The sequence below is a fragment of the Mobula birostris genome, chromosome 6, assembly GCF_030028105.1.
Source record: "Mobula birostris isolate sMobBir1 chromosome 6, sMobBir1.hap1, whole genome shotgun sequence".
Classification (NCBI taxonomy): domain Eukaryota; kingdom Metazoa; phylum Chordata; class Chondrichthyes; order Myliobatiformes; family Myliobatidae; genus Mobula; species Mobula birostris.
The window spans coordinates 31,717,411-31,740,725 of record NC_092375.1 but is presented as its reverse complement, the minus strand read 5'-3'; the positions used below and the strand labels follow the sequence as shown (position 1 = coordinate 31,740,725).

At 38.5% G+C, this 23,315-nt stretch overlaps 1 protein-coding gene across 2 annotated transcripts in view; it reads left to right on the top strand.

The window, feature by feature from the left end:
* LOC140198901 (E3 ubiquitin ligase TRAF3IP2-like) overlaps nt 1-15,971 on the top strand; it is a 68,556-nt gene extending 52,585 nt beyond the window's left edge. Inside the window, exons 3-9 of one of the 2 annotated variants that reach the window (XM_072260113.1) lie at nt 1,261-1,303; nt 5,474-5,541; nt 5,848-5,945; nt 7,547-7,615; nt 7,767-7,883; nt 8,669-8,743; nt 13,376-15,971. In XM_072260113.1, coding sequence (XP_072116214.1) covers nt 1,261-1,303; nt 5,474-5,541; nt 5,848-5,945; nt 7,547-7,615; nt 7,767-7,883; nt 8,669-8,743; nt 13,376-13,522 — 617 coding nt within the window. In that variant the 3' untranslated portion in view covers nt 13,523-15,971. The remainder of the gene's footprint in view (nt 1-1,260; nt 1,304-5,473; nt 5,542-5,847; nt 5,946-7,546; nt 7,616-7,766; nt 7,884-8,668; nt 8,744-13,375) is intronic. The other variant, XM_072260114.1, reaches the window with a different exon arrangement.
* The last annotated feature ends 7,344 nt before the right edge of the window (nt 15,972-23,315 follow it).

Here is a 23,315-nt window from a genome sequence, read left to right as displayed (position 1 = left end):
GGCCTTGTCAGTATTGCTATATCCTGTGGAGGAATACAAGGTGTACTTTAAACAACTTACTTCTGATAAATCAGTCCAATAGAAACAGAGGGTAAAACGCATGTGTTTGGCTGAATGATTACCTTGTTTACTCTGTGCTTATCACTGCTTTTCTTCAGACATCTATCATCATCCTACATCTTTAACCTTGTTGAACTTCATTTAATCTGTGAGTTCTTGGAAGCTATACAGGGTAATGAGCCCAGAGCCAGGGGTCACAATATTGAAATCAGGGGTGGGCCATTAGGACAGGAGTATGAAAATTCTACACCAAGCGGGTGGTCAGTCTTCAGAATATTCAACCCTGAGGGGCTCTTAGAGATGAGTAAATGATTGATTTTAGTATAATGATTAATAATTATCTGGATATTAAAGGAAGGAGGGATATGGAATAAGGCAGTGAAATGGTGTTTGAAGGAGATCAGCCATGGAAGGGTTGAATGGCCTTCGTTCTTACATTCTTCAAAGTGTATGTTGGAGCAGAAGTGAACTGAAAGCACTTTAATGTCAGTGGCCATTAACTTCATTTATCCAGAAATACTTGCAGATGAGTGCGGGTGATATTCGCACATTTCTTGACTCTTTTATTCAAACTAATGAGTGCCATATTTTCAGTAAATAGGGCTTATGGAGTGAATTTTTTGAAGGTATTAGCTGATTATTGGTCTTTTCAATGATCACTTGAAACCTTTAATGGAAGGTAGGGAGCTACTTTTTTGGGAAGTCTGCATTCTTTGAATTCCTGTCCATCTGTTTTCTACTGTGACATCCCTATTAATCTCAGTATAGTTCACTGTTATAACTAGTTAATACTGCACCAATGGTATTATCTTGTTCATAAGGATGGGCACTCTTGAAATGTGGTGAAACCATAGCTTTCCAACAGAGCTCTTCTCTTTTCTTCTGAGGAATAGGTGAATATTTGAAATTTAAAAGTATTTGCCACTTCTGAATCTGTGCACATACATTTAGTAGTGAAATATTCATGCATTCATATTCATTGTTAAGTGACATGGGGTTTAAATAAAAAGAGGGAAGAATGGCTGAAGATTAGCAGATGACGGCTCTGGGAACATTACCAGAGTCAAAATGTAAACTCATGGAAGAAATGGCAGTAATAAGCATGAATTACGTTTTGGAAATCAGCTGACTCATTGCAGTTAATCTGTAATAATCAACAGTTTACTCTGTGTGACTGGTCATATTTTAATTTAATTGCAGGTTTCATACCTCCAAATGGTCCTGCAAATTTTTCTTTACAGAGGTAGGAATTTTAAGTATTTTTCTTGTTTCCTTTTTGCCATTTTAGAGGTCATGATTTTTTTAAAAAAATAAGGTGTATTAGTTACATAAAAATATAGGTTAGGCATTTTTCTGTGACATTTATAAAGATTGATTTATCGATTACTGATGTTTTACATAGCAGCCTACAGGAAGCAGTAATAGTGAAAATGCTAAGACTATGTAGGTTAATGTAATAGTTGAAAAACATTAGTAGAGTACATAAAATGGAATGCAACAAAATGACAAATTGTTAAAATGATTCATTTGGGGAGGGGAGAAAAGTCTGGATAATCACTTTATTGTGTGAGTTTTGAGTGTTTAATAGGCAGACAGAAATATTTCACTGCCATTATACCTAATGGCATTTTTGCTCACTGTACTTAAAAATAAATCAGTCTGGTACATTCCTTTGTGTTATTACTAAAGATGTACAAATAAATGAGCTTTTTTGCACTGCAAACATCACATCTCTGTGCATTGCCAAGCCAATGCCTGTGAGTGTCACAGGATGATGATGCCTCCAAGGAGAGTTCATCATGTCTGGATGTGTCCTTGTGACAATCCACTGGACATCAGGACCTTACTATATGCCTGAGCCTGAGCGTTTGCTTTATCATCTCGTCAGAGCCGCAATGCTTCGTTCTCCAAGGTGAGAATGTAAGCCCTGAGGCTACTTAGGAGCTGTGTTTTTCAAGTAACTGGCCAAAAAGATGACAAATGGGGTGTGAGGTGAGGAAACATGGATTTTTAAACATTTGATATAAGAATGTGAAAGCAGACTTTTTTCCCAGAAGGTAAGAGTTTGAAGATTTGTATACTGATTATAGAAACCAAATTATGTTGGTGCAACATGCAGTGGTGAGACTGTTATTATCTTGACCTTAATGGATTGTGAATGTGATGGTATGGAGATTGACTGAAGAGATCACAAAGGTAAAGCAGTGCACAGTTTAAATTACTTCTTTGGAAGAGTTCAGTGTTGGTTTATTAGATTGGTTAGAGTTATACAGCATGGAAATAGGCCCTTTGGCCATTATGATCAACGTGCCTATCCAAGCTAATTCCATTTGTGAATATTAGCTTCCAAACCTTTTCTATTCATGTGTCTGCCCAACCCTCTTTTAAAAGTTGTTTCTTTCTAACCACTTCTGGCAGCTCATTCCACATACATACCAGGAAATAGAAAAGGTGTGTGAAAAGGTCAATGTTATGATGGTCATGGGAGATTTTAACACGCAGGTCGATTGGGAAAGTCAGGTTGGTAATGGATCTCAAGAGAATGAGTTTGTTGAATGCCTAAAAGATGGCTTTTTAGAGCAGTTTGTCGTTGAGCCTACTAGGCGATCAGCCGTACTAGATCGGGTGTTATGTAATGAACTGGAGGCGATTCAGGAGCTTAAGGTAAAATAACCCTCAGAAACCACTGTTCACAATATGATTGAGTTCAATTTGAAATTTGATAGGGAGAAAGTAAAGTCTGATGTAGCAGTACTTCAGTGGAGTAAGGGAAGTTACAGTGGTGTGAGAGAGGAGTTGGCCTAAGTAAATTGGAAGGAGCTGCTGTCAGGAATGTCAGCAGAGCAGCAATGGCATGCATTTCTGGGCATGCGTTTCTGGGAAAACTGAGGATGTTGCAGGATGTGTATTCCAAAAGTGAAGAAATACTTAAATGGCAGAACTGTACAGCTGTGGCTGACGGGAAATCAAAGCTAATATAAAAACCAAAGAGAGGGCATACAAAAAGCAAAAAGTTGTGGGAGGACTGAGGATTGGGAAGTTTATAAAAACCTACAGAGAGCAACTAAAAGAATCATTAGAAGGGAAAAGATGAAATATGAAATAATATCAAAGTGGATAGTAAAAGCTTTTTCAAGTGTTTTTTTTTAAAAAAGGGAGATTAGAGTGGATATAGCACTGCTAGAAGATGAGGCAGGAGAAATAATAACAGGGGACAAGGAGATGGCAGATGAACTAAAAGAGTTTTCGATTAGTTTTCACTGTGGAATACACTAGCAGTGTGCCAGATGTAGTGTGTGAAGGAAGAGAAGTGGGTGCAGTTATGATTACAAGAGAGAAGGTCTCAAAAAGCTAAAAGACTGGAAGGTACATAGGTCACCCGGACCAGATGAACTGCACCCTAGGGTTCTGAATGAGATAGCATGATCTTCCAAAAATCATTGGACTCTGGCATGGTGCCAGAGGACTGGAAAATTGAAAATGTCACTCCACTCTTTAAGAAAGGAGAAAGGCAACAGAAAGGAAATCATAGACCAGTTAGCCTGACCTCAGTGGTTGGGAAGATGTTAGAGTCAATTGTTAAGGACAAGGTGATGGAGTACTTGGTGACACAAGACAAGATAGTACAAAGTCAGCATGATTTCCTTAAGGGAAAATCCTGCCTGATGAACCTGTTGGAATTCTTTGAAGAGATTACAAGTAGGATAGATAAAAGGGATGCAGTGGATGTTGTATATTTGGAATTTCAGAAGGCCTTTGACAAGGTGCTACACGTGAGGATGCTTACCAAGTTAAGAGCCCGTGGTATTATAGGAAAGTTACTAAGATGGTTAGAACATTGGCTGATTGGAAGAAGGCAGTGAGTGGGAATAAAAGGACCCTTGTCTGGTTGGCTGCCAGCAACTAGTGGTGTTCTCAAGGGGTTGGTGTTAGGACCACTTCTTTTTATGCTGTATGTAAATGATTTAGATGATAGAATAGATGGCTTTGTTGTCAAATTTGCAGATGATACAAAGATTGGTGGAGGGGCAGGTAGTGTTGAGGAAACAGGATGCAGAAAGGCAGATTTGGAGAATGGGCAAGAAAGTGGCAAACGAAAGGTTAACTTGCAGGTTGAGTCGATGGTGAGGAAGACAAATACAATATTAGTATGCATTTTTAAGAGGTCTAGAATACAAGAGCAGGGATGTGGTTCTGAGCCTTTATAAGGCACTGGTGAGGCCTCATCATGAACAGTTTTGGGCTCCTCATTTTAGAAAAGATGTGCTGACATTGGAGAGGGTCCAGAAGAGGTTCACAAGGATGATTCCAGGAATGGGAGGGTTATCATACAAGGAACGATTGATGGCTCTGGGTCTCTATTCACTGGAACACAGGAGGTTGAAGGGGGATCCCACTGAAACCTTTCAAATGTTGAAAGGATTAGATGGAGTGGATGTGGAAAGGCTGCTTCCCATTGTGGGAGAGTCTAGGACAAGAGGGCACAGCCTCAGGATAGAGTGGTGCTCATTCAAAACAGAAATGCACAGGAATTTCTTTAGCCAGAGGGTGGTGAATTTGTGGAATTGGTTGCCACATGCAGCTGTGGAGGCCAGGTCATTGGGTGTGTTTAAGGCAGAGATTGATGGGTTCTTGATTGGACATGGCATCAAAGGTTACAAGGAGAAGGCCGGGAAATGGGGTTGAGGAGGAGGAAAAAAAGGATCAGCCACGATTGAATGGTGGAGGAGACTCGATGGGCCAAATGGCCTAATTCTGCTCCTGTGTCTTGTGGTCTTATGTGTATGTACAAAAAAGTTGCCTCTCAAATTCCTATTAAATCTTTCCCCTCTAACTTCAACCTATATCCTCTAGTCCTCGATTTCCCCTAACCTTGGGGCCTTTCTTGATAGGAAGGGATGTCCTGAGCTGAAACCGAGTCAAGCAGTATGGTGCTTTTTTTTTTTTTTTTTTTTTGGACTTTAGAGGAATGAGAGATCATATTGTTCAAATGTTGTTTCGCAGAATAGATGCCAAGGTGCTGTGTCTGAAGCCTGCAAATCGAGAAATGGGTGTTTCCATTGTGGGGAAAAAAATCCTTCTTAGGAAGTAAATCTTTGAACATCCACAACCTTCTGGGAAAGAATTCCTGTCTTTGAGCATTTTCAACACATGATGGTGAATTCTGAATGGTGGGAAAAGCCCGAGGGACTCATGCAGCCTAATTCCAGCTGTGATGTTCTCATGTTTGTGCTGACTGGTTATTCTGATTATGCAGGACAACTTTATTTTGTCTAGAAGTCTGAGTCTGAGTTATAAATATCTCATGGAAGAGTTCTATCATAAATATTTATTTATGTGTAAAGTGAGGAACAGAATTGTAGCTTGCAACAGAATATTTACAACCTTGTCATGTTCTGTCTTGTGTTCTCAGGCCACTTGCTCCCACAGATCCAGTAAATACAAATATGCCAGTCAGCGTGCCACTTCCCCGTGAACAGAGTAAGTTTCCAGATTGAGGCGAGGATTTTTTTCAGAAAAAATCATGTATCTGCTGTGTTAATTTTGTATTTCTAACTTGGAAATCGTATTTGCATCAGACAATACTGTGTATACAAAGAGGTAACAACAGTATTGCATTTCCTGTCTAAGCAGAGTTATTTAAATGAGATGAATGTTATTTCATCCTCTGTAGGGAGTTCTTAATTGCGATTGGTATTGAATTTCCACAGTGAAAACATAGAAAAGATGCATCAGAATTTTCAAAGATGACCTGTATTGAGATGATAATGTTTTAATTTTTACCAGGAAAAGTCTTTGTGACATATGCAACAGATAATGACAAGCACGTTGGAGAAGTCATCAGTTTCGTTGCTTTACTGATCAGGAATGGATTTGAAACTCAGGTTGGCTTTGCCATTATCTCCTCTTTTCATGTATACCATTGCCACTTGCATCCATGATCTTGGGAGTTTTGAGGGGAAAAGAGCTTATGAGCAAACCTGAAGGAAGTAGACAGAATTATTCTATTGCGGCTCAGGAAGAATCATGTAAATATTTGGATTATTTAATCACAAATCATGTATTACCAACAGTTTTGAGGTTAGGTGAAGTAGTGCATCTCTTGCCTTTTGTCTTAAAGCAAAATTATAATTGTAAGTATACACTCAGTCGCCACTTTCTTAGATACACTGTTACACCTGCTTGTTAATGCAAATACCTAATCAGCCAATATTGTTGCAGTGACTCAATGCATAAAAGCATGTAGACCTGATCAAGAGATTCAGTTGTTGTTCAGACCTAACATTAGGAAGGGGAAGAAATATGATCTATATTCCTTTGACAGTGGAATGATTGTTGGTGCCAGATGGGGTGGTTTGAGTATCTCTGAAAATGGTGACCTCCTGGGATTTACACGCACAACAGATTCTAGAGTTTTACAGAGAATGGTACAAAAAACAGAAAGCATCCTGTGAGTGCCAGTTCTGTGGGTAAAAAAGCTTTGTTAATGAGAGAGGTCAGAGGACAAAGGCCAGACTTTCTAGCTGACAAGAAGGCAACTCAAATAACCACATGTTACAACAGTGAAGTGCAGAAGAGCATCTCTGAATGTAAATGTGTCAAACCTTGGGCTACAGCAGCAGAAGACCACAAACATACACTCAGTGGCCAGTTTATTAGGTACAGAGGCTACCTAATAAAGTGGCTACTGAGTGTAGTTCTTAAATTAGAACATATAGCAAATGGATTTTTTGGAATACTTTTGCTGTGCAGTTTAATTCACTTGGTAGGAATGTTTTGCCTTGTTTATTCAGCAGAAAAGTATTTGGCTTTTGTCGGAAAGCCATTCTTGAAATTCCCATAGATGTTTAAAATTGATGTGGTTTCCAGTATAGAGTTTTGAGTCATTAATACCAAAATTACATGGCTGAGTTTGTCTGCTTGGAAGCAATTTCAGGGTACCTTTAAAGAAACATGTTCTTCAAACTGATTTAAATTGTATTAAAATTCATCTGGGTGACATACTTTTGTCTGAGCTTCTTGACTTTTGATTCATGAAACATATCTATCTTGAATTTGGAGTCAATATGTTAATCCCAAATGGTGAAGGACAAAGTCATGTTCAATCCAAGGTAAGTGTACTATTCTGGTTCCACTGGGTAGCTTTGTGCTTGCAACGTGTTGTGCTATGTCTGACCCTGTTTTTGACCCGCTTTTTTAAAAAAAAGAACTCTTTCATTGCTTTTCAATGCTTATCTTACTTTTTCTTGAATAGAAAATGGTGTTTGCAATTGAAATGCATTACTGCTTATCTGTAGTTTCCTGTAATTTGCATAATACTTCCAAATTTTGGGGTAATAAGAATTGAGGGAATGGTATCAAATTCTGATCAAAAATAAGAAGTCATTTGTAAGTTTTAACCAATGCAGTATTGTATGTAATTAAAACATATGCATAAAATTACCATTCTTAATAATTTATTCTAAGTCCAGCTGTTTCTTTTTAGATTGATATATTTGAACAGCAATTCAGAAGTATAAACAAAATTGACTGGATGGAAAGATACATAAATGATGTGAGTATCCCTCATGAAATTTTGCAATGGTTTAAATTTCCCTTCAATTTTAATCAAATATTTGTACAGAGAATAAATAGCATACAGCTATTTCTTAATGTACTTGATCACTTCTGATTATGGTGTCTTTATTTTTAATGTGCATTTTCAGAAAGACTACCTGATCATTATCATCATTAGCCCTAAATACTATGAGGCAGTTACATCTCAAAACTTTGACATCAAAAATGATGAACATTCTTTGAATTCTGTCTTTATTTATAAACAGGTAAGCTGATAATCACAGCAATCATATTACTCAGATTTTCAGTTTGATAATTCCCCCCCCACCCTGTCAGTTTCCTCAGCTATTTTACTGCATTTTCCTAGCAAACATCTCTCCTTCGATATTTATGATCTACCAGTGTTCCTTAGCAACATTTTGTTGTTCAAACATGCTCTAAGTGCCACTAGATTAGTGAGTCAGGAGTGGCAATGGTCCATTTTGTTTAAGATCAGAGATTTTCCCACTGAAATACATTGGCGAATCAGATTGTTACTGTTGAATATTTTCTGTTTTAAATTCCACATTGTTAATCTGAATTGAAATTCTCCAGCTGTTTGAATTTGGGCTTCTGGAATTGTTAGCCCTGTAAAATTAACCAGTGCTCCACCACTGTAAACCCAAGAGATTCTACAGATGCTGGATATCCAGAGTAACACACACAAAGTGCTGAAAGGAACTCCAACAGGTCAGGCGGCATCTATGGGGAGATGTAAAGAGCTGACAGTTCAGGCCCAGACTCCTCATCAGGACTGAATCCATTTTTTTAAACACATCCTGGGAAGAGAACAAAGTATAACTATGTCTTGTTTGAAATGTTTTTAATTGAAGTGGAAGGAGTTACAGTAGTGGCACTTTAGAGATTATTAAGTACATAACTGTTAAGTTACACATTTTAAAGACTGCATTTTGAGCAACACTTTAAAAAAATTTTTGCATTGGCTTTAATGCTAATTGTCATTTCTGAAATGTTCTTAAATATATTTTAATCGATCATTATTTTGTTGCAGCTGCAGAATGAATTCATTCAGAATGGAAGCAGGAACTTCAGATTTGTTCCCATTATTTTTCCAGGTGCTTGCATGGTAAGCAAACATCAAAGTAAATTTGGGTCAACAGTTCAACAGAAGGGAGATCTTTGGAACTTTAGAGGTTGTAAGGTTGCAAGAGGAAAGGCTACTTTGGTGTGGTACCGTCAAAGGGAAGAGGAAACCTCCAAAGTTCAAAATGCCTGACATAAATAAAAGATTTACTAAGTTCACATCTGATGGTTTAAAATGTTAACTTTTTAAAAATATTATGTAGTTTCATATACACTCAATAGCCATTCTATTAGATAAACCTTATTAATACAAATATTGAATCTGCCAATCATGTGCAGCAATGGAATGTATAAGAGCTTGCAGACATGGTCAAGAGGTTCAGCTGTTCAAACAAAACATCAGAATAGGGAAGAAATATGATCTAAATGATTTTGACTGTGGAATGATTGCTGCTGCCAGATGGGGTGGTTTGAGTATCTCTGAAACTGCTGATCTCCTGGAATTTTCATACACAACAATCTCTAGAGTTTACAGAGAATGGTGCGAAGAGCCAAAAAAAAAAAAGAAATCTAGTGAGCGGCAGTTCTATGAACAAGAATGCTTTGTTAATGAGAGAAGTCAGAGGAAAGTGGCCAGATTGAACTGATCCTATAACCATTCAAAGACTCCACAACACATTCTCTATATTTGTTGCTTATCATCCTTTTTCTATTTGCACAATTTGCTTTTTGCACATTGGTTATTTGAATGTCTTTTATTGTATTTACTGTGAATGTCTGCATAAAAATGAATCTGAGTGGTATATGGTGACACACGTGCACTTTGATTTAAAAAAAAATTACTTTAAAGCTGACAGGAAAGGGACAGTAACTCAAATAACCACTAGTTACAACAGTGGTGTGCAGGAGAGCTCCCTTGAATGCACAACACATCGAACCTTGAAGTGGATGGGTTGCTGCAGCAGACGACCACACTGAGTTGCACTCCTGTACCTAATAAAGTGGCTACTGAGGGTATATAATGTTCAATGGGTGCAAAAGCAATGAAGTCAGGCAGAAGCATAATAGTACAAACTGAGATAGCATTTCACTTTGCTCTAAAAGTCCAGCAAGCAAAATTCGAAAGATTGAAGTTTACAGGTTTGTGATTTATCTTAGCAGCATTTTTAAAAGCAAAATACCTGAGTTATTACCAGAACATTATTATATAAAGAGACATACTCTGAAGCACAAGGTATTTTGTCAGATGCCCAAAGGTATTTTCTGGGACATTACACATGATGAATGAGGGAAAAGAGTATAGAGGGGGACATCTAGAACTTGGGTGCTTAGCAGCTGAAAGCATGTCAAACTTTGTGGTTTTCAATCTTAGGATGGTTAGACCATTATTTAAGAAGCACAGGTACCTCAGAGTTTTGAAGCTGGAAATATTTGGAAGATATAAAAAATTTGGAAACGAGGAGAAAGTTAATTTCTAGGCACTGGTTAATTAGGATGCACTGAGTTCAGCAAATCACACAGTAAATGGTTGGAATAGGCAAAGTTAGGTGTGGATGGGGTCTTCAAACAGGTGGAAATGGTTGACGCTGGAGGAGCAAATATGTAATCTATCTTGCTGTGCTTTGGTATTATTTTGTGGATAAGAAATGTACTTGGACTGAGCTTAACGCTATGGCAAATTTGATTTAATTTTACTTAGAAACTTGGCAGGTTCTTGTCATTTAATCCATTTTGAAGTGGTGAACCAGATGGTGAGATGCTGTTCTTAGTGAAGCAGTTCATCCCATCTCAAACCACAGTAACTGTACTTCCAAATTTAACCCAGGATCTATTCTTGCATGAACTTGCAGCATTTGTACATAAATACTGGCATGTTTATTGAGAAATCCATTAAGGCAGCTGAAAATGTTTGCATTAAGGATGTTATCCTTAAGGAACTCCTTGTCTTTTGGCAATCAAGATATTCTACTTGAAGCATGACTCAAGTATTTACCACTAGTCTGAATTTGGCTTGGTTTCTAAACACCTTAATTTTAAAAAAAGAGCCTCAATCTTGAGGACCACATTTCTCTATTTTCTCCAGCTTTAAAGTTTGCATGTCATCAGGAGCCAATTATGTTTTTATTTAATTGGCGTGGCCTGATGCCACAATTGGTGCATTTTCCACCATTTTGATTTTTCAGATAAAACTTTTGATTTAGTTTTTGGCTGGAGTAGCTGCAATATGTATTAAGTAGTGATTCTTCTGAGAAAACTAGAGGTAGCAGATTAATGAGTAAGGAACTGAAAGGCAATAGAGAATTCACATTGCAGTAATTTTGAGTATATATTTAAAATATTGGGTTATATATACACTTGCAGGTGCTTTTGTATTTTATCGACCACTAAAGATCATTTTATATTTTCACAACAGTTTTAGTTGTTAATGAACATATTGACTTTGACTCTTGGATTTGTTCTGTTCTTTTTTCCCCCACATTGGAGATGCAAAGAACTGGCTAGTGATCTTCTCTGGGACTAGATATAGACTAATGCTGCAAGTTTGAAGAAATATAGGTGGAGGGTTTAAAGGGAGGACCATGAATGTGGAGGAGAATTTAATGAGTCAAGCTTAATTTTTAGCAGAAGCTGATGGTGTACAGGAAAGAAAGGGAACCAGTTACTCTGCCTTTGTATTGGAAGTCAAATGCAATGGATTCCGGTTAATTGGGACACACTTTGGCCAATTAAACAGCTGTCTCAATTAGCTGAAGTTTCATGGATATAGTTAAAAGTTTTTTTAAAAAAAAATAACTCCCATTTAACTCTGTAACACATTATGTATTTAGATGAAATACAGAACAAATAAGAGCACTACCAATACTTCTACAGTGCTTTAAAATTGTGCTGTTTCTAATAGTTATCGATAGAGGAATTCATCCAGGGTACTCTGCTGTGTTCTTTTGATTGACTGTAAATAAACAGTATCAGCACGTACACCTAATGCAGATAATGGACTGCCTTCATACTATGGTTTGATAACTGCATCCTGTAAATCTTCGTTTCCATTGTAGCATTCAAAATGATGTTTGATACCTTCAAATGCCACCTAGTTGCTAACTGGTTAAAGTAGTGAAATCATTTCATTTTTCACTCCTGGTTGTTTCTGGCATCTCCAAGACAATGTTTGAAACTGCAGTGAGCAAAACGGTACTAAATGGTCTTGCTGCTTATTTCTCGCCAGCTATCAGTGGCAAAAATCACTGCTTTTTCTACACAAATGCATGCAACTGACACTACTTAGAAACTGTTTCCTCTAAGCATGGTGTAATGTCTAATGGGCATAGCAAAAGTACGTGACTGACACTGTTTAGAAACTGTTTGGCAATAGTCTCCTGTCCCAATTAAGCAATACGGTGTCCTAAATAAGTAAAAGGAATCTTGGCTACTTTCTTGATTAGCTTTTGTTCTTTAAGAGTTGTCTCAAATAAGTGACTGTCCCAATTAACCAATGGCCCAATTAACTGGAATCCACTGTGCTTGAATGAGCATGAAATTCAGTCTGCATGTGTGTGAAAAATTTAGGTGATACAGTATATCTTGACTGTGACTGGAGGAAAGAAAAAAAAATAGGAGATCAACATTCAGGTTCATACTGTGGATGAACTTGAGTTAAAGACAGTACAATTAACTTGAAGCATTGATAAACTGATGTGCTTAGCTTAAGAAATGTATGAAGATGGCTAGAATTTTAATGGGCACACTGGGGGTTTTGGGACTGAGTAAGGTGACTGGTGGCAGAGATTAATTTGTGTTGTTAATTCTGAAAATTGTTTCAAATTAAAATGCAGACATGAATTTTGGTACTTGTGCATTTCCATTTGAAAATTATACAAACCATATTAAACTCAAGATTGTTTATTGTCATTCGTCTGTACACAAGTGTAAAGGAAAACAAAAATATTATAACTCCAGATCTGAGAGCATAAAAAAATCCACAATAAGCATAAAGAACACAGTTTAAGAAAACATAATACATATAAATACTTAAGATAAGCTTACATACATAGACTGAATATATGTACATAAAGTGGCACTAGGCTCAGGAGTCTCTATACATATGGTGACTGTCAGGAGAAATAAAATGGTGGTGTGTGAATGGGTGGAGGTGTTGATAAGCTGATGGCTTGGGAGAAATAACTATTTCTGAGTCTGGTGGTCCTGGTGTAGCCTCTTCCCTGCTGAGAGTGGGACAACAGTCCATGAGCAGGCTGGGTGAAATCCTTCAAGATATTGCTGGCCATTTTCTGCCACCTTTCTGTATATATGTCCTTGTCCTTGATGGTGGAAAAGCTGAAGCTGGTTATGAGTTGGGTAGTTTTAACTGGCCGTTGTAGGACTCTCTTGTCCATAACAGTGCAGTTTGTGTACCACAGTGATGCTCTTAGCTGCACACCTGTAGGAGGTCGTGAGTACTGATGTACATAGATTCAGTAGAGACGTAGAGATGTTGGTGAGCTTTCTTGTGGGTAGACCGAGGTATATTGGAACTTAAAGTGACAGGTAACAGAGAATGAAGTGTACTTAATTAAGATCTGATTAAACCATAGTGATCAATTAGTAATTTGACTAACAGATTGCAAACCTTGTCTTTGGTATCAACTGATTTTAATCATTGTTCATGTTATTTGTTCAGAAACATGTTCCTTCATGGCTTCAAAATACGCATGTCTACAAGTGGCCGATGCAGCGTCAAGATATCCTACGACGATTAATGCGTTTGGAAAAGTACAACCCACCTCCAGTTGGTGAACTTCCCACCATTATACAGAAATCTATTTAATGCATTTGGAATTTGTTGCTATAAATGTCATAACAAATGCATGAGCTAGTTAAGTCCCATACATTTTCTTGGTGATTTGTAAGTACCGGGGCAAAGATCAGCCAATTCGCTAGAGGTCTGGTAACCCTGATTTGCTGAGTTACTCACTTCAGAATATTTTGGAATCTTTTAAGATTTGCTACACTTTGACATGGATATACATTTGATATGAACATAACTAACCTCTGAGATGAGGCAGATGGGAAAATCAGAAGAAATGTTCAAACATTAATCTGACTTTGTATTTGGAAGGTTACTTTCCACTTTGAGGCTTCTTTTTGCAGCCACATTCAGTGATAGGAGTGTTGGGTTAAAGATTACTCTGATCAATAAATGGCTGAGGTAATAGTATGTAAACAAGATTAGAGCAGTTGATTAACTTAACTAAGTTTGCACAAAAGAGCAGTGTGTTTTAATCTGATAAGAGTGTATTTGGCGTTGACATCTGAGAATGGAAAATGGCAAATGCTTGTTCCCATATAAACAATTGCTTGCAATAATGGGCAGTAAAATGATTTTGAGCTTTCTAATATTCCCAATGTCAGCTCAATTATAGTGTGATTATTGCCTTTTGTGAAACATTGGAGCAGAACAGCACAGTGAAATCTGCGATTCTACTAAAATCACTTGCTGTTTCATTTGCATAGGTGATTTTTTTTTGTTTCAGAAAAAGCTGCAGAACCTTCTAAAATTGGGGCTGAAATAAAACATAGCAAATCTTTTACCTGGAAAATGATATGAGAGGTTTATTTTTAAATGTAACTACTAAATAATTTCCAAATGTGCCCAAATTATTCCCATGCTTTAATTTTTTTTGTATTTTGTTCATAAAACCATCCTCTATTTTGTTTTTAATACAGAATTTTCACTTATCTACAAGGTTACAATAATATGACATGAGGTTTAAATCCACATAAAATACAAGTCTCATTTCTAGCGAATATGTCCACATTTTAGTTTAAATTTGGATGTTCATCAAAGTCTAGGTTGGCCAAAGAGCCTGTTTCTGTGCTGTTGTGTTCTATGAATTCGGCAAGGCTAATATCGTCCATTTCTAAATGTTCTCGAGGTAGTAGTGATGAAAGACTACAATGCTTCTGGTGAAGATGTTGGGTGGGTGTAGTGAAGATGAAGAACTTTGGCAGTGTGGTCTTTGTAAATTGCATCAAGGCTGCCACCTTGTCCGAGTAGACATGTGACATACTTTGTATAGTAATGAACAATAATGACCAGCATCACTTCCATAGTTAAGAATGATTCGGGTTGAAATGGTGAATGCAGGCACAGTAATTTATTTTGCAGTGGCAATGCCAACACAGTAACTCATCTCATGTCTTGTGGAGCATAAAATGTTTTGAATTCTGTTCTCTTGACTTAGTTAGTGGTATTTCCTTGAGTGTTTGTTTTCTTATTGAACAAGAACAGCTTTAAGTTTTATGTGAAGACTAAGTGTTGCTGAACAATCCACAAGGACTCGGAAACTAAATTTTCATGTGAAGTTTGAGAAACCAGGAGGATTTTGTTAATTGTTCCATCATGTTCCAGCATAACTTGTGTTCCTGGAGCTGAGGAAGGCACAGTGACCATCTGCAGCAATAGATTATAAATACAGAAACTGTGTATGAAGGCATTTAAATTTGATCATATTTAGAGAGAGAGAAAAAGACACATTGTGCTCAAATGTGCATGTCTTTAACATGATTACTTGATTATTGCAGAGAGGAAAGCAGTGGATATGCCCTGCATGGCCACTTTACATATCTCTGATGTACAGGAACAAATTGTTAAGAGTATAGCCATATAAAATCTATTGACTGAGTTGTCTTTGAACTCTGGTGCATTAAACATAAAACAAAACAACATAATGTTTGTTCAGTTGCTATTAATGGTTTTGAGATTGTTTTGTGTTTCTCCTGACCAGATGATGGTTGGTAAAAATATAATGTAATTATGATGGTGCCACGTATTATTATGGTGTGTTCTCACTTAAGTATAAAATTGGGAAGAGAGACATGAAGCTGAATTTGGAAAGTAGCTGGTAACCCAGCCTAAGATTGCATTATCTACATACAGCAAGATTGATATGAAGGCAGAAGAATCATACTTATAAAATCATGCTTATAATTCTTTAGTGAATCTAGTTGGCAACATTTTGTAGCTGTATTGTTGCAAGCTATCTTTACTGCAAAGTATGATGGATTTGGACCAAAGAGAGTGCCTTACATAAAATAGCCGTTGGAAATGTTACTCAAATTAATGCAATTTTACTTATGTGATGGAATTGAGTGTCAAGAATTAGACAATAGACAAATGTTGTTTGTGCTTCAAAATCAGATGATACTGTCATGTTATCCACAAGGTTTATTGTTGTACTGGGTTTTTTCTGGGTTTAATAAATCTATATTCTTGCCAAGCAAAATAGTTTGACTTTTTTTTTTGTTGCTTTCTTCATGAAAAAATGCTTCATAAGAGTTGAGCATCTTTGATGTGATTTTGATGATTGTGGTTGATTCTGTTAAACTTCTGCTATATGGGTAGTGAAGATTCTCCCATAAAAATTCTTGATGAAGATGACAATGACATTAAATGAGCAATATTATATCCAAGATATTGTGTGTTTTATAGAGGGGACAGTGTTAGAAGTGTTCTCCTGTATTTCCTGCTCCTCAAGGTTGCAGAAGTGCTGGGTTTAACAGGAGGCTTCTGATTTAAAAAAAAAACACACAAAGTTTAGCATTACTGTCAATAGAACATAGTGCAGCTCCTGCAACATAGCTGGAGTGAATGGATGGTAAACAAGCTAATGGTGTCAGTGAATTGATCATTCCCAGAGAGTATCAAACTGAATGTTGCTGAAGCTGCGAAGGTGAAAAATACTGCACCACGATCCTGATATTTATTTAAATAGTGGGAAGGTTTAGGAGTAGCACAATGGTGTAATAGGTAGCGTAACGCAATTAAGAGCGCCAGCAACCTGGATTGAATCCCATTGCTGTATATGTGTTCTTCCCATGACCCCATGCCTCCTCCAGGCACTCTGGTTTCCTTCCACATTCCAAAGACATATGGGTTCGTAGGTTAATTGGACCCTTGGGTGTAATTGGGCAGGGTGAGCTCATCAGACTGGAAGGACCTGTTACCATGCTGTGCCTCTAAATAAATAAAAATGAGAATCAAGCTCTCAATGTTTAAACACCACTCATGGTCCCACCGCTCCAGTAGGTCTGTACGTCGAGGTAATCTGGATGATGATCTAATTGATGGTGGACCAGCAAGGCATTTGGTGGTGTTCATACTGTTAAATATCACGGGCAATAGATTTCCTGCAATTGTGTGGCACAAATATTGTTTAGCGTACCCAAGCTTGAACGGTGCCCAAAGTATAACAGCATCATGGTCATACGTTTTGTGTACTGCAATCATCAATGAACAGTCACACTGAGGGGTAGGTTGTCATTTCAGCAACTGGAAGATGGGGCCAAGGAGCTGCTTCAGCAATGACACGGGGAGTTGGCCTTCAGCAACTATAGCGCCTTCTTCCGTGCAAGGTACGATTCCAGTCTCTCATATTAATGCACCTCACCTACATTGTTACTGTTTTACTTCGATTCATTTATGTTCTCCCCTCTCCTCTTCACCCTACCTGCTGTTTAATCGACCCTCATTCAAAACAGGATGTGGTATCTTTCTAGACCTGATATGATGGTTGTGGCATTGCTTAGTTCTGAGAATGCTTCATTTGCTGTTTTGCTTGTATGTAGTCCAGTATTGTGGTTTTAAGAGATTACTACTTTGTTACTCTGGATATTGCTCAGCATGCCCTTGGAGGCTATTCATTCGTAATCCTTAAGTCCATAGTGTAAATGATAGCCTGGGAAATATTTCATCAGCAAATATGAACTGCTCTGATTCAGAGTGACCCATGGATGCCCAGTTTTGAGTCCCTTTTTGCTAGATCTGCATTAATGTAGCATAGCGCAAACACTTGTTGAGTATGATGTTCTCCTAAGGGATTATCCCCTTAATGAAAAGTGCCTGTGCATGACTTTGTTTAACCATAGGAGGTTGATGCACGGAGAGGCACCACACGGTCCTTGATAGATTGTCGTCCGTGGCAAGGAAAGCCAAACCACTGGGGACCCTTCACTGCTGCAGACTTGCTGCACCTTCGCTGCTGTTGTGATGAGGCGTCGTTTTCCAACAGTGCCGCTGTTGAGGTCTCGGCTGGATTGCTGCTTGTCCTTGCCACTGTGGGGCTGAACGCTGGATGGCTAAGCTCTAGGTGGCATTGCTCTCAGGATCGCAGGAACTCACAAACCTCTCTGCCACAACAAAGCGATGATCCTTGGAGAAGTATTAATGTTTTACTCTGCACATTAACCTTTCCCAAGTTACTTCATCCACCTTGAAACGCTACAATCCTAATCAACAGTGACATCTGATTGCTGGATTTGTTCACCTTGGAATCTTAAGCATTTTATTTTGTTTTGAATGCTTTTTAAAAATGTTGAGTAAATTGTGATATAACACGATGTGATAAATACTCGTGTGTGTGTGTGTGTGTGTGTGTGTGGACTGTTGGTATTCATAAACACAAGAGATCCTGTAGATTCTGGAAATCAGCAGGTCAGGCCCCTAACCTGTTGCGCGTCTCCAGCACTTTGTGTTAGCATTCATTGCCTGTTTTCAATACCACTTCAGATTTCGATGTGTATGCCTGGCATGTTTCTTTTAAAAAAAAAAATAATTTGGAGTCAGAGTTATGCCATACAAAAAAAAACTGACCTTCCTTTCAGTCCAACCTGTCTGTGCTAACCAAGGTGTCTGTCTGAGCTAATACCACTTGTCTGTGTTAGGCCCATAGTCCCTAAGTCTTTTTTTAATCACTTACCTGTCCGAATCTCTTAACAGTTCAAATTATAACCACCTTGACCACTTTGAGTGGCAACTCACCATATACTCACTGCACTCTGTGGAGAAAAACTTGCACCTAGATTCCCTGTAAATATTAAACTTGTGCTTTCTAGTTTTAGATCCCCTAGATTGATTAGAAGGCTGTGATAGTCCACCTTGTCTGCATCCTGCTGGACTTTTAGAAATCTATAAGGTCACTACTCAGTCTCCTTTGCTTTGGGGGAAATAGCCCCTCCTTAAAACTCTTGCACAGCACAGATGAAGTAGAATGGAAAATGGCATTGTTGGACAGATGAGATTGAGAAACTAGGAAAATGCAACTTTTCCAGAAAGTAGTTATAAAGCTAGCAGATACTGGTCATTATTCTCTCCCCTTAAATGGTGGGAGGGAAGTAGTGAAGGTAAATGTAAAGGTGAGGAAAGGGTAAAAATCAGCAATAAGATTGTTGACACCTCCCTGTTTTCTGAAAGTGCTTTCTCAGGTAGTTAAGGTGGTAAATTAAGTGTCTGGCCTGCTGGTCTTTATCAGTTGGGACACTGAGTATAGGGTTCCACAATCAGAATCAGGTTTATTGTGATGTGAAATTTGTTAACTTAGCAGCAGCAGTTCAGTGCAATCCATAATCTAGCAGAGAGAGAGAAAAAATAAAATAAAACATAATAATAAACAAGTGAATCAATTATGTATTGAATAGTTTATTAAAAATGTGCAAAAACAAATACTATATATTTTTTTTTTAAAAAAAAGTGAGGTAGTGTCCAAAGTTTCAAAGCATTCAGGATTTGGATGGCAGAGGGGAAGAAGCTGTTCCTGAATCGCTGAGTGTGTGCCTTCAGGCTTCTGTATCTCCTACCTGATGGTAACAGTGAGAAAAGGGCATGCCCTGGGTGCTGGAGGTCTTTAATAATGGTCGCTGCCTTTCTGAGACACTGCTCCCTAAAGGTGTCCTGTGTACTTTGTAGGCTGGTGCCCAAGATGGAGCTGACTAGATTTACAACCTTCTGCAGCTTCTTTTGTTCCTGTACAGTAGCCCCTCCATACCAGACAGTGATGCAGCCTGTCAGAATGCTGTCCATGGTACAACTACAGAAGTTTTTGAGTGTATTTGTTGACATGCCAAATCGCTTCAAACTCCTAATAAAGTATAGCCACTGTCTTGCCTTCTTTATGACTACATCAATGTGTTGGGACCAGGTTAGATCCTCAGAGATCTTGACACCCAGGAACTTGAAGCTGCTCACTCTCTCCCCTTCTGATCCATCTATGAGGATTGGTGTGTGTTCCCTCATCTTACCCTTCCTAAAGTCCACAATCAGCTCTTTCATCTTACTGAATGCCGGGTTGTTGCTGCGGCACCATTCCACTAGTTGACATATCTCACTCCCGTACACCCTCTCGTCACCACCTGAGATTCTACCAACAATGGTTGTACCATCGGCAAATTTGTAGATGGTACTTGAGCTAAGCCTAGCCACACAGTCATGTGTATACAGAGAGTAGAGCAGTGGGCTAAGCACACATCCTTGAGGTGCACCAGTGTTGATCATCAGCGAAGAAGGTATGTTATCACCAATCTGCACAGACTGTGGTCTTCCGGTTAGGAAGTCAAGGATCCAATTCCAGAGGGAGGTACAGAGGCCCAGGTTCTGCAACTTCTCAATCAGGATTGTGGGAATGGTGGTATTAAATGCTGAGCTATAGTCGATGAACAGCATCCTGACATAGGTGTTTGTGTTGTCTAGGTGGTCTAAAGCCGTGTAAAGAGCCATGGAGATTGCGTCTGCCGTGGAATCTATTGTGACGATAGGCAAATTGCAATGGGTCCAGGTCCTTGCTGAGGGAGGAGTTCAGTCTAGTCATGACCAACCTCTCAAAGCGTTTCATCACTGTCGATGGGAAGTTACGGTGCAGTTCTACTCAGTGGCCACTTTATTAGGTACACCTGTATGTCTTATTAATGCAAATGTCTAATCTGCCAATCGTGGCAGCAACTCAATGCATGCAGATATCGTCGAGAGGTTCATTTGTTGTTCAGACCAAACATCAGAATGGGGAAGTAATATGATCTAAGTGACTTTGACTGTGGAATGATTGTTGGTGCTAGATGGGGTGGTTTGAGTATCTCAGAAACTGCTCATCTTTTGGGATTTTCATGCACAATAGACTGTAGAGTTTATAGAGAATAGAGCGAAAAACAAAAAAAAAGCATCCAGTGAGTGGCAGATCTGTGTGCAAAAAGACCTTGTTAATGAGAGAGGTCAGATTGATTCAAGCTGACAGGAACATGACGACAACTCAAATAAACGCGTTACAAGTGATGTGCAGAACTCAAATAAACACATGTTACAAGCGACATGCAGAAGAACATCTCTGAGTGCACAACATGTGGGACCTTGAAATGGAAGGGCTGCAGGAGCCAATTCCACTGGATTCCATTCCTCTTGTACCTAATAAAGTGGCCACGGAGAGTATATTAGACGCAGATGAGACTTCACTTGGAGTATTGCGTATGGTTTTGATAATAGGAAAGGTGCTATTAAACTAGAAAAGGTGCTAGAAAGATTTACTAGGATGTTGCTTGGACTAGGGGGTCTGAGTTACAAGAAGTTATTGCACAGTCTAGGACCTTATTCCCTGAAATGTAGAGGATTTGGTGGGTGACCTGACAGAGGTATACAAGATCATGAGGGACATAGACATGGTAAACATACATGGTCTTTTTCCCAGGAAGGCGGTGCTTAAAACAAGAGGGAATAGGTTTTCTCAGAAGTGAGAGATTTAGAAGGAACATCAGGGACAGAGCTTCATGTGCAGGGTAGTATGTATTTGGAATAAATTGCCAGAAATAGTGGTAGAGGCAGGAGCATTAGTACTGTAATGTTTAAAAGTTACCTAGGTAAGTTCATAGATAAGAGAAGTTTAGAAGGCAATGGGCCAAATGTGGGCAGATGGGACTAGTTCACTGGGCAATGAGTCAGCATAAATGACTTGGACCTGAAGGCCTATTTTCATGCTGTAAACTCTGACTCTATGTTCTAAGCAATTCCATTTGTAATCTTTCATGTGCTGGTGGAGGAGATGAGAATGTGAGTAGAACAAGTTCCCCACAAGCAGACAGATACAGTTTGGGTTAATGTGGGTTCTAAATTTAAAAAATACCTTGGGGTGAAAGGAATTAAAGGAAAATGTGATGACTGTTTCGTTGGGTAAGGAGGGAGGGGACTGCAATGGTTTCCAAACAAGTGAAGGCTCCTTAGGTGGAAGGGGTGAAGGGTAGACAGGGATTGGAATCCATGGTAAAAATAAGGAGAAAGTAGGAAATTTTCTAGTGGTAGAATTTGGAATTTAAAGAGTTGTAGTGATGAAGAGATAATTAGAACCCAGTTTATTATCACTGGTACATGTCATGAAATTTGTTGTTTAGTGGCAGCAGTACAGTGCAATATGTAAAATATACTATAAAGTAAAAAATATATATTAAGTAGTGCAAAAAGAAAACAAAAACCAAAGTAGTATTTCTGGCTTCATTGACAATTCAGAATTCTGATGGCAGTGGGGAAGAAGCTGTTCTTAAAAGGATGAATGTGTGTCTTCCGCTCCTGTCCCACCTCACTGATGGTAGTAATGTGAAGAGGGCAAGTGTTGAGCGGTGGGGGCACTTAATGATGGTTGCCACTTTTTTGAGGCAGTGTTTCTTGAAGATGTCTTCGATGGTAGGGAGACAGTGGTTGAACAAGAAGAGATGGTCACGGGGAAAGAACTGTGGAATGATGCTGGTTGTCATCTGGATGTCCTTGAATAATCCTCGGCTTTCCTGACTATAAGTTGTTCAGAAAAGTGTTAAATAGTTCTGTTGTTTTTAATTAATTAACAGGATGTGGTGCCGTTTTGCTCAAGCTATACTTACTCACTCTTGGGAAGGTGATGGTGAGCCTGCTCGAAGCACTGCAGGTCTTCAAGTGGTGGTACTGAAACAGTGTTGTTGGGTAGGGAATTCCAAGATTGGAATCTCATGAATAATAAAGGAATGACTATATATTTTTTAGCAAAGTAGGCAAATTGCTGAAGTAACTCAAAGTCAGGTAGCATCTGTGAAGGGGAATAAGCAGTCAACATTTCGAGCAGTTATGTTTTGATAGTCAATGGCATCTGTGCCGGCTGTAGCCAGAATCAGCCAAGGCAGATGGAAACGGTGAATTTCTGTGCAAACCAAGTGTACAGAATTTTGCCATTAATACCTGCCGTGCAGAAACACCTTCTGCAGCCACACTTGGACCTACTTCTGAGGGGATCCTTTAAGAAATGCTGCTCCCGTGTACAGTTTTGCTGCTGCAATGTCAGTTTATTTTATCCCAATGTTTAGAAATATTCCTGCCATTCAGTCCAACTCTCACCATGCATTTCAAATTGTATTGTTTCAAAGGAAACCTTTGCATTAATTAGGTCAATCACAGAAAAATATGGGTACAAGTGAAACCAGCCAGCTACTTTTTGTTCCCTGGCAAATCCACAAAATGTTAACGTTCTTATGATCTTCAGAGGAACACTGAAAATAACAAGGAAATTCACCTCTCCAAGGGTACTCATCTGTGGAAAAGTCTGACATTAAGTTATCATATAAAAATGTAAACCATGTTTAATTCTTGCTTTCATCAGTACCCACTTAAAAATGCTCCTACACATCTGAGATTCTGAGATGATCTGTTAAAAAGATTATGCTGGTGTCTGAATGGTTGTACAAATTTGTTGATGTAGGACTCTGTGACCACATAATGGGTGACCCAATATTTTTATCTGATAAAAGTTGCATTCAGGAAATGTTATTTAGATACCTTATTC